Source organism: Somniosus microcephalus, unplaced genomic scaffold (genome assembly GCF_052327205.1).
Source record: "Somniosus microcephalus isolate GS21.2 unplaced genomic scaffold, FLI_Smic_1.0 unresolved_chr7, whole genome shotgun sequence".
NCBI lineage: Eukaryota > Metazoa > Chordata > Chondrichthyes > Squaliformes > Somniosidae > Somniosus > Somniosus microcephalus.
The window spans coordinates 33864791-33875710 of NW_028225185.1; the positions used below are offsets into that span (position 1 = coordinate 33864791).

The window sequence follows — 10920 nt, forward strand, 5'->3', positions numbered from 1 at the left end:
CGATGAAGGACCGGCCGATATATTTCCAAGTCAGGATGATGTGTGTGACTCGGAGGGGAACTTGGAGGTGGCGGTGTTCCCCTGCGCCTGCTGCCCTTGTCCTTCTAGGTGGAAGAGGTGGCGGGTTTGGGAGGTGCTGCCGAAGAAACTCTCATTTTCTCCTCCTTTAAGGGGGAATGCAGCCTCCTGGCACCACCCCTCTGGGATTGGCGATCCCGTATAGATTAGGCGATTGAATCCTGGGATCTTCCTACTCTGTGAGTGGGTGTGTGAGTGTGTGCGTGAGTGTGTGCGTGAGTGTGTGTGTGCGTGTGTGCGTGTGTGAGTGAGTGTGTGCGTGTGAGCGCGTGTGAGCGTGTGTGAGTGTGTGAGTGAGTGTGTGCGTGTGTGAGTGTGAGAGTGAGTGTGTGAGTGTGAGAGTGTGTGAGAGTGTGAGTGAGTGTGAGTGTGAGAGTGTGAGAGTGTGAGTGTGAGAGTGTGTGCGTGTGAGCGTGAGTGTGTGTGTGAGTGTGTGCGTGTGTGCGTGAGTGTGTGAGTGAGTGTGTGCGTGTGTGAGTGTGAGTGTGTGAGTGTGAGAGTGAGTGTGTGAGTGTGAGAGTGTGAGAGTGTGAGAGTGTGAGAGTGTGTGAGTGTGAGCGTGTGAGCGTTCTTGTACCACGTGAGGGAGAGCGTTCACCCACCACGCCAGCCACGGACCCCCCGAGCACGGTCTGCGGAGAGAGTGCGGCGGTCCCCAGGCAGCTGGGCTCCCCATCACTGCTGCTCCGTCAGGAGGAGCACCGTTAACCTTCGGTGACCTTTCACCTCTCGCCGAGACGTCTGTTTGATCCCAGGTCATTGATTCGGGGGGGTGGGCGGGGGGGAATGTTTAGGATCTGCTTTCCCGGGGATGACCTCCGCGCCGCCCCCCCCCCCCCCAGCCCACCGCCGCCTCCTCGCTGCAACCAAGAGCTGCGGTCTGAATCCATTTCTCCTCCTCTCTCCTCTCTCTCCAGAGAATCACGGTTTATGTCGGGAAACCCTTTACGCTCGAGCAGCTGGTGCACGACCTGAAGTCCGAGAACCGATCTCCGGTAAGTTACCGGCGGCAAACGCCTGCCCTGCTCGGGTGGGGGGTCAGTGCAGCAGACCGTGTGGGCTGGGCTCTACTACACTGAAATCGCCATCCCCCCCGCTCACCCGCTCTGCCCAAGGTGCTGACTCCCACTGGGGTACAGGTTCCAGCTCTCTGCAACCCACTCCAGCCCTACAGCCCCTCTCTCTCCTCCCCCTCGCTCTAGCCCTACAGCCCCTCTCTCTCCTCCCCCTCGCTCCAGCCCTACAGCCCCTCTCCTCCCCCTCGCTCCAGCCCTACAGCCCCTCCCTCTACTCCCCCTCTCTACTCCCCGCCCTCCTCTCCATCCCCGCTCCAGCCCTACAGCTCCTCCCTCTCCTCCCCTCCCTCTCCTCCCCCTCCGCTCCCCGCCCTCCCCCTCTCTCTCCTCCCCCTCCACTCCCCCCTCCCCCTCTCTCTCCTCCCCCTCCGCTCCCCGCCCTCCCCCTCTCTCTCCTCCCCCTCCGCTCCCCGCCCTCCCCCTCTCTCCTCCCCCTCCGCTCCCCGCCCTCCCCCTCTCTCTCCTCCCCCTCCGCTCCCCGCCCTCCCCCTCTCTCTCCTCCCCCTCCCCCTCTCCTCCCCCTCTCTCTCCTCCCCCTCCGCTCCCCGCCCTCCCCCTCCGCTCCCCGCCCTCCCCCCTCCCCCTCTCTCTCCTCCCCCTCCGCTCCCCGCCCTCCCCCTCTCTCTCCTCCCCCTCCGCTCTCCGCCCTCCCCCTCCGCTCCCCGCCCTCCCCCTCTCTCTCCTCCCCCTCCCCTTCTCTCTCCTCCCCCTCTCTCTCCTCCCCCTCCGCTCCCCGCCCTCCCCCTCCGCTCCCCGCCTTCCCCCTCCCCCTCTCTCTCCTCCCCCTCCGCTCCCCGCCCTCCCCCTCTCTCTCCTCCCCCTCTGCTCCCCGCCCTCCCCCTCTGCTCCCCGCCCTCCCCCTCTCTCTCCTCCCCCTCTGCTCCCCGCCCTCCCCCTCTCTCTCCTCCCCCTCCGCTCCCCGCCCTCCCCCTCTCTCTCCTCCCCCTCCGCTCCCCGCCCTCCCCCTCTCTCTCCTCCCCCTCCGCTCCCCGCCCTCCCCCTCTCTCTCCTCCCCCTCCCCCTCTCTCTCCTCCCCCTCCCCCTCACTCTCCTCCCCCTCTCTCTCCTCCCCCTCCGCTCCCCGCCCTCCCCCTCTCTCTCCTCCCCCTCCGCTCCCCGCCCTCCCCCTCTCTCTCCTCCCCCTCCGCTCCCCGCCCTCCCCCTCTCTCTCCTCCCCCTCCCCCTCTCTCTCCTCCCCCTCCCCCTCACTCTCCTCCCCCTCTCTCTCCTCCCCCTCCGCTCCCCGCCCTCCCCCTCTCTCTCCTCCCCCTCCGCTCCCCGCCCTCCCCCTCTCTCTCCTCCCCCTCCGCTCCCCGCTCTCCCCCTCTCTCTCCTCCCCCTCCCCCTCTCTCTCCTCCCCCTCCCCCTCATTCTCCTCCCCCTCTCTCTCCTCCCCCTCCGCTCCCCGCCCTCCCCCTCTCTCTCCTCCCCCTCTCTCTCCTCCCCCGCCCTCCCCCTCTCCTCCCCCTCCGCTCCCCGCCCTCCCCCTCTCTCTCCTCCCCCTCCTCCTCTCCTCCCCCTCTCTCTCCTCCCCCTCCGCTCCCCGCCCTCCCCCTCTCTCTCCTCCCCCTCCGCTCCCCGCCCTCCCCTTCTCCCTCATCCCCCTCCTCTTCCCCCTCCCGTTCAGGGGTGATGTCAGGAAGCACTAAGTGTGGTGGGAATCTGGGACTCTCTCCCCCAAAGAGCTGTCGAGGCTGGGGGTCAGTTGGAGCTTTTAAAACTATTGATGGTTGAGGGTATTAAGGGTTACGGAACTAAGGCGGGTAAATGGAGTTCAGATACAGGGCTGAACGGCCTCCTCCTGTTCCTAATGTAACAGGCTCGAGGGGCTGAACGGCCTCCTCCTGTTCCTAATGTAACAGGCTCGAGGGGCTGAACGGCCTCCTCCTGTTCCTAATGTAACAGGCTCGAGGGGCTGAACGGCCTCCTCCTGTTCCTAATGTAACAGGCTCGAGGGGGCTGAACGGCCTCCTCCTGTTCCTAATGTAACAGGCTCGAGGGGCTGAACGGCCTCCTCCTGTTCCTAATGTAGCAGACTCGAGTGGCTGAATGGCCTCCTCCTGTTCCTAATGTAACAGTCTCGAGGGGCTGAATGGCCTCCTCCTGTTCCTAATGTAACAGACTCGAGGAGGCTGAACGGCCTCCTCCTGTTCCTAATGTAACAGGCTCGAGGGGGCTGAACGGCCTCCTCCTGTTCCTAATGTAACAGGCTCGAGGGGGCTGAATGGCCTCCTCCTGTTCCTAATGTAACAGGCTCGAGGGGGCTGAATGGCTTCCTCCTGTTCCTAATGTAACAGGCTCGTGGGGCTGAATGGCCTCCTCCTGTTCCTAATGTAACAGGCTTGAGGGGCTGAATGGCCTCCTCCTGTTCCTAATGTAACAGGCTCGAGGGGCTGAATAGCCTCCTCCTGTTCCGAATGTAACAGGCTCGAGGGGGCTGAATGGCCTCCTCCTGTTCCTAATGTAACAGGCCCGATGGGCTGAATGGTCTCCTCCTGTTCCTAATGTAACAGGCTCGAGGGGGCTGAATGGCCTCCTCCTGTTCCTAATGTAACAGGCTCGATGGGCTGAATGGCCTCCTCCTGTTCCTAATGTAACAGGCTCGAGGGGCTGAACGGCCTCCTCCTGTTCCTAATGTAACAGGCTCGAGGGGCTGAATGGCCTTCTCTGTTCCTAATGTAACAGGCTCGAGGGGGCTGAATGGCCTCCTTCTGTTCCTAATGTAACAGGCTCGAGGGGGCTGAATGGCCTCCTTCTGTTCCTAATGTAACAGGCCCGATGGGCTGAATGGTCTCCTCCTGTTCCTAATGTAACAGGCTCGAGGGGGCTGAATGGCCTCCTCCTGTTCCTAATGTAACAGGCTCGATGGGCTGAATGGCCTCCTCCTGTTCCTAATGTAACAGGCTCGAGGGGCTGAACGGCCTCCTCCTGTTCCTAATGTAACAGGCTCGAGGGGCTGAATAGCCTCCTGCTGTTCCTAATGTAACAGGCTCAAGGGGGCTGAATGGCCTCCTCCTGTTCCTAATGTAACAGGCTCGAGGGGGCTGAATGGCCTCCTCCTGTTCCTAATGTAACAGGCTCGAGGGGCTGAATGGCCTCCTCCTGTTCCTAATGTAACAGGCTCGAGGGGCTGAACGGCCTCCTCCTGTTCCTAATGTAACAGGCTCGAGGGGGCTGAATGGCCTCCTCCTGTTCCTAATGTAACAGGCTCGAGGGGGCTGAATGGCTTCCTCCTGTTCCTAATGTAACAGGCTCGTGGGGCTGAATGGCCTCCTCCTGTTCCTAATGTAACAGGCTTGAGGGGCTGAATGGCCTCCTCCTGTTCCTAATGTAACAGGCTCGAGGGGCTGAATAGCCTCCTCCTGTTCCGAATGTAACAGGCTCGAGGGGGCTGAATGGCCTCCTCCTGTTCCTAATGTAACAGGCCCGATGGGCTGAATGGTCTCCTCCTGTTCCTAATGTAACAGGCTCGAGGGGGCTGAATGGCCTCCTCCTGTTCCTAATGTAACAGGCTCGATGGGCTGAATGGCCTCCTCCTGTTCCTAATGTAACAGGCTCGAGGGGCTGAACGGCCTCCTCCTGTTCCTAATGTAACAGGCTCGAGGGGCTGAATGGCCTTCTCTGTTCCTAATGTAACAGGCTCGAGGGGGCTGAATGGCCTCCTTCTGTTCCTAATGTAACAGGCTCGAGGGGGCTGAATGGCCTCCTTCTGTTCCTAATGTAACAGGCCCGATGGGCTGAATGGTCTCCTCCTGTTCCTAATGTAACAGGCTCGAGGGGGCTGAATGGCCTCCTCCTGTTCCTAATGTAACAGGCTCGATGGGCTGAATGGCCTCCTCCTGTTCCTAATGTAACAGGCTCGAGGGGCTGAACGGCCTCCTCCTGTTCCTAATGTAACAGGCTCGAGGGGGCTGAATGGCCTTCTCTGTTCCTAATGTAACAGGCTCGATGGGCTGAATGGCCTCCTCCTGTTCCTAATGTAACAGGCTCGAGGGGGCTGAATGGCCTCCTTCTGTTCCTAATGTAACAGGCTCGAGGGGCTGAATAGCCTCCTGCTGTTCCTAATGTAACAGGCTCAAGGGGGCTGAATGGCCTCCTCCTGTTCCTAATGTAACAGGCTCGAGGGGGCTGAATGGTCTCCTGCTGTTCCTAATGTAACAGGCTCGAGGGGCTGAATGGCCTCCTCCTGTTCCTAATGTAACAGGCTCGAGGGGCTGAACGGCCTCCTCCTGTTCCTAATGTAACAGACTCGAGGAGCTGAATGGTCTGTTCCTAATGTAACAGGCTCGAGGGGGCTGAACGGCCTCCTCCTGTTCCTAATGTAACAGGCTCGAGGGGGCTGAATGGCCTCCTCCTGTTCCTAATGTAACAGGCTCGAGGGGCTGAATGGCCTCCTCCTGTTCCTCATGTAACAGGCTGGAGGGGGCTGAACGGCCTCCTCCTGTTCCTAATGTAACAGGCTCGAGGGGCTGAATGGCCTCCTCCTGTTCCTAATGTAACAGGCTCGAGGGGCTGAACGGCCTCCTCCTGTTCCTAGTATAACAGGCTCGAGGGGCTGAATAGCCTCCTCCTGTTCCTAATGTAACAGGCTCAAGGGGGCTGAATGGCCTCCTCCTGTTCCTAATGCAACAGGCTCGAGGGGGCTGAATGGGCTCCTCCTGTTCCTAATGTAACAGGCTCGAGGGGCTGAACGGCCTCCTCCTGTTCCTAATGTAACAGGCTCGAGGGGTTGAACGGCCTCCTCCTGTTCCTAATGTAACAGACTCGAGGAGCTGAATGGTCTGTTCCTAATGTAACAGGCTCGAGGGGGCTGAACGGCCTCCTCCTGTTCCTAATGTAACAGGCTCGAGGGGGCTGAACGGCCTCCTCCTGTTCCTAATGTAACAGGCTCGAGGGGGCTGAACGGCCTCCTCCTGTTCCTAATGTAACAGGCTCAAGGGGCTGAACGGCCTCCTCCTGTTCCTAATGTAACAGGCTCGAGGGGCTGAACGGCCTTCTCTGTTCCTAATGTAACAGGCTCGATGGGCTGAATGGCCTCCTCCTGTTCCTAATGTAACAGGCACGAGGGGGCTGAACGGCCTCCTCCTGTTCCTAATGTAACAGGCTCGAGGGGGCTGAATGGCCTCCTCCTGTTCCTAATGTAACAGGCTCGAGGGGGCTGAAGGGCCTCCTCCTGTTCCTAATGTAACAGGCTCGAGGGGCTGAACGGCCTCCTCCTGTTCCTAATGTAACAGGCTCGAGGGGCTGAACGGCCTCCTCCTGTTCCTAATGTAACAGGCTCGAGGGGCTGAATGGCCTCCTCCTGTTCCTCATTTGCTCACCTTCCTTTTCCCTGCCGTCCAGATGGAGATGCGCAAAGCCGTAACGGATTTCATCCAGAGCGAGTTGTGGATGCTGAAAGCCCGGGCAGACGCGGCACACCAGCGGTACCACCAGGCCTGTCGTCCAGGGAGACCGTAGCGGGACGGGTCCCGGCCGGGGGCGGAGCGGAGGGGAGGAGACCGAGCACCGACGTCCGGCGGGACGCTCTGAGCCGCGCTGTTGAACAGAGTCCGTTCCGGGGTTTACTTACCTCTCCCTCTGTCCCGTTTTACGCCGGGTTTGCCGCGGCTCCGGCTGGGCCCAGCGGTTCGGGCTCGGCCCTGCGACCCCGCCAGAGCCCGTGTGAAGGAGGCGGAAGCCTCGGCCTGCCCGCCGGTGGTAGGGGGGAGGAAACAGGGGGATCAACAGCTTGAATCGGATCCAGCTGCCCTCACACCCGCTCCCCCCACCGGCCCCAGGCCCGGCTAGATTACAGCAACCTTCGAGGTGTAACGCCGACACCTCGTTAACTACGATCCACCAGTTTAACCACCCCCCAAGATGGACAGATGGACCGTTCCAGTGAGGTCATGTCTCCGCCCCGGTGAGGTCAGCCCCCTCCCCCAGTGATGTCACGGCCCCGCCTTGGTGGTGTCACGTCCCCTCGCTGTGATGTCACGTCCCCTCGCTGTGATGTCACGGCCCCCGCCCTGGTGATGTCACGGCCCCCGCCCTGGTGATGTCACGGCCCCCGCCCTGGTGATGTCACGGCCCCCGCCCTGGTGATGTCACGGCCCCCGCCCTGGTGATGTTATGGCCCCCGCCCTGGTGATGTCACAATCCCCACACTGGTGATGTCACGGCCCCCACACTGGTGATGTCACGGCCCCCGCCCTGGTGATGTCACAACCCCCACACTGGTGATGTCATGGTCCCCTCCCCCAATGATGTCACGGTCCCGCCCCGGTGATGTCAGGTCCCCTTGCTGTGATGTCAGGCCCCCTCGCTGTGATGTCATGGCACTGCCCCAGTGACGTCACGTCCCCATCCCAGTGATGTCATCTCCCCTCGCTGTGATGTCATGGCACTGCCCCGGTGATGTCACAGCCCCCTCCCCCAGTGAGGTCACGTCCCCACCCCAGTGATGTCAGCTCCCCTCGCTGTGATGTCATGGCCCTGCCCTGGTGATGTCATCTCCCCTCACTGTGATGTCACGGTCCCCCACCCCCGGTGATGTCACGGCCCCTCGCTGTGATGTCATGGCCCTGCCCCGGTGATGTCACGTCCCCTCGCTGTGATGTCATGGCCCTGCCCCGGTGATGTCACGTCCCCTCGCTGTGATGTCACGGCTCTGCCCCGGTCATGTCATGTCCCCTCGTTGTGATGTCACGGTTCCCTGCCCCCGGTGATGTCATGTCCCCTCGCTGTGATGTCACGGCCCCGCCCCCGGTGATGTCACGTCCACTCGCTGTGATGTCACGTCCCCGTGCTGTGATGTCACGGCCCCGCCCCCGGTGATGACACGACCCCTCGCTGTGATGTCATGGCCCCGCCCCTGGTGATGTCACGTCCCCGTGCTGTGATGTCACGGCCCCCGCCCCCAGTGATGTCACGGCCTTGTCACGCCCGCACGTACCCATTGACCTGGCGATGGCCTCCAATGATACAGACTGCAGGACGAGAGCAGATTGCTGTTACAGGCACTGATCACTTAGCTAAAGCATTGCTCCGATGACAGTGTGATCAATTATAATTATGTCCTTTTTAACAAAAATATATATATATTTTTAATAAAAACTCGCACACATCTTTTGTTTGTCCAGTTAGCTGCGTTCAGTTCGGGGCCCCCGCACCTCAGGAAGGGTATATTGGTCTCGGAGGGGGCGCAAGAAAGTCGGAGGACCTCCTCGTGGGTCTGTTTGTTGTGTCTGGCCGAGGTGGCTGTCTACAGCTCCCAACACACTTCACTTATAGCGCTCTCCCCACGATTGGGGACACACCCTCGGGGCAGTGCTTAACCGGGAGCCAGTGTAGGTCGGCGAGCAGGGCGGGGTGATGGGTGAACGGGACTCGGTGCGAGTTAAGACACGGGGTAGCAGAGATTTGGACGAGCTCAGGTTCACAGAGGATAGAACTTGGGAGGCCGGCCAATTGTCGGACGTGGCTCAGTGCGTAGCATTCTCGCCCGAGTCAGTCGGCTGTGGGTTCACGACTTGAGCACAAAAATCTAGGCTGACACTCCAGTGCAGTACTTGGGGCGCGCCGCACTGTCGGAGGGACAGTACTGAGGGAGCGCCGCATTGTCAGAGGGGCGGTACTGAGGGAGCGCCGCACTGTCGGAGGGGTGGTACTGAGGGAGCGCGCACTGTCGGAGGGGCGGTACTGAGGGAGCGCCGCACTGTCGGAGGGACGGTACTGAGGGAGCGCCGCACTGTCGGAGCGGCGGTACTGAGAGAGCGCCGCACTGTCGGAGGGGCGGTACTGAGGGAGCGCCGCACTGTCGGAGGGGCGGTACTGAGGGAGCGCCGCACTGTCGGAGGGGCGGTACTGAGGGAGCGCCCCACTGTCGGAGGGGCGGTACTGAGGGAGCGCCGCACTGTCGGAGGGGCAGTACTGAGGGAGCGCCGCACTGTTGGAGGGGCGGTACTGAGGGAGCGCTGCACTGTCGGAGGGTGGTACTGAGGGAGCGCCGCACTGTCGGAGGGGCGGTACTGAGGGAGCGCCGCACTGTCGGAGGGGTGGTACTGAGGGAGCGCCGCACTGTCGGAGGGGCGGTACTGAGGGAGCGCCCCACTGTCGGAGGGGCAGTACTGAGGGAGCGCGCACTGTCGGAGGGGCGGTACTGAGGGAGCGCTGCACTGTCGGAGGGGGGTCGTCTTTGAGGTGAGACGTTAAACCGAGATGTCGTCTGTCCTCTAAAAGATCCCACGGCCACTATTGGAAGAAGAACAGGGGTGTCATCATGGAATCATAGAAATTTACGGCACAGAAGGAGGCCATTTGGCCCATCATGTCCGTGCCGGCCGACAAAGAGCTCTCCAGCCTAATCCCACTGTCCAGCTCTCGGTCTGTAGCCCTGTAGGTTACGGTGCTTCGAGTGAGTTCCAGACCCCCACCACCCTCTGGGTGAAGAAAGTTCTCCTCAACTCCCCTCTAATCCTTCTCCCAATGACTTTAAATCTCTGCCCCCCTGGTTACTGACCCCTCTGCTCAGGGAAATAGGTCCTTCCTACCCACTCTATCCAGGGCCCCCTCATCATTTTATACACCTCGATTAAATCTCCCCTCAGCCTCCTCTGTTCCAAAGAAAACAACCCCAGCCTCTCCAATCCTTCCTCATTGTTAAAATTCCCCAGTCCTGGCAACATCCTCGTAAATCTCCTCCGCACCCACTCTTGTGCAATCACTTCCTGTAATGTGGTGACCAGAACTGCACGTAGTTTTCTTAGGTGTGGCCTTAACTAGTGTTTTATACATTTCAAGCATAACCTCCCTGCTCTTATATCCTATGCTGTGGCTGATGCGCTATCAATTACTCATAAAAGACTGAGAGTTAAGAGAGTAACTAAAGGCTTTTATTAACAAAAGAATGAAGGTCTGCCTCGAGTGGTCGAGGGTCCAGAAATACAAAGGGCTGGGGAGCAGTCACCTTTATACTAGGACTTGTGGGAGGAGTCAGCCGAGGCATGTCCAGGCATGTACACAGTGGAATACAAACAGTGGTTTACCACATTCACCCCTTGTTTAAAATTGAGTCCGGCGGGGTGAAGTGTATTAAAAGTTAGTGTATTGGAGTCTCTCCGGAGGTCTTGTCTGCCGCTGTGATCGGCGTGGCGATGGCAGGGGTAGTGGAGCTTCCGGCGTCGAGTCCAGCGTAGGCTGTGGCACAGGCGTGTCGTCCTCGTAGATGTCGAGCGGGTCGCGGGGCCCAGGCCTGCCGTCTGCTGGGGCTGGATATCGGATCGTGGGGGGGGGTGGTAGTGAGTAGTGGGTTACTGCGGCCCCCGAGGGTGCAAGGTCTCTTATGGAGACTGTGTCCTCCCGCCCGTCCGGGTATGCAATGTAAGCATACTGGGGGTTGGCGTGGAGGAGGTCGACCCTCTCGACCAGGGGGTCCGTTTTATGGGTCCTCACGTGCCTTCTCAGTAGGACCGGCCCTGGGGACGTCAGCCATGGCGGTAGCGATGTCCCCGATGTGGACTTCCTTGGGAAGACAAACATTTTCTCATGAGGGGTGGCATTAGTGGCAGTGCAGAGCAGTGACCGAATAGAGTGGAGCGCATCGGGGAGCACATCCTGCCAGCGGGAGGTTGGAAGGCCCCTAGACTTTAAGGCTAGCAGGGCGGCCTTCCAAACTGTCGCATTTTCTCTTTCCACCTGTCCGTTCCCCCGGGGGTTGTAACTGGTGGTCTTGCTTGTGGCAATACCCCTAGTTAGCAGGTACTGACGGAGTTCGTCGCTCATA

At 60.5% G+C, this 10920-nt stretch overlaps 1 protein-coding gene across 1 annotated transcript in view; it reads left to right on the top strand.

Moving 5' to 3' along the window:
* Nucleotides 1-8262, top strand: part of tafazzin (tafazzin, phospholipid-lysophospholipid transacylase) — a 37917-nt gene extending 29655 nt beyond the window's left edge. The window contains exons 10-11 of the mRNA XM_085978937.1: nucleotides 996-1073; nucleotides 6498-8262. Coding sequence (XP_085835063.1) covers nucleotides 996-1073; nucleotides 6498-6614 — 195 coding nt within the window. The 3' untranslated portion in view covers nucleotides 6615-8262. The remainder of the gene's footprint in view (nucleotides 1-995; nucleotides 1074-6497) is intronic.
* Nucleotides 8263-10920: the final 2658 nt, after the last annotated feature.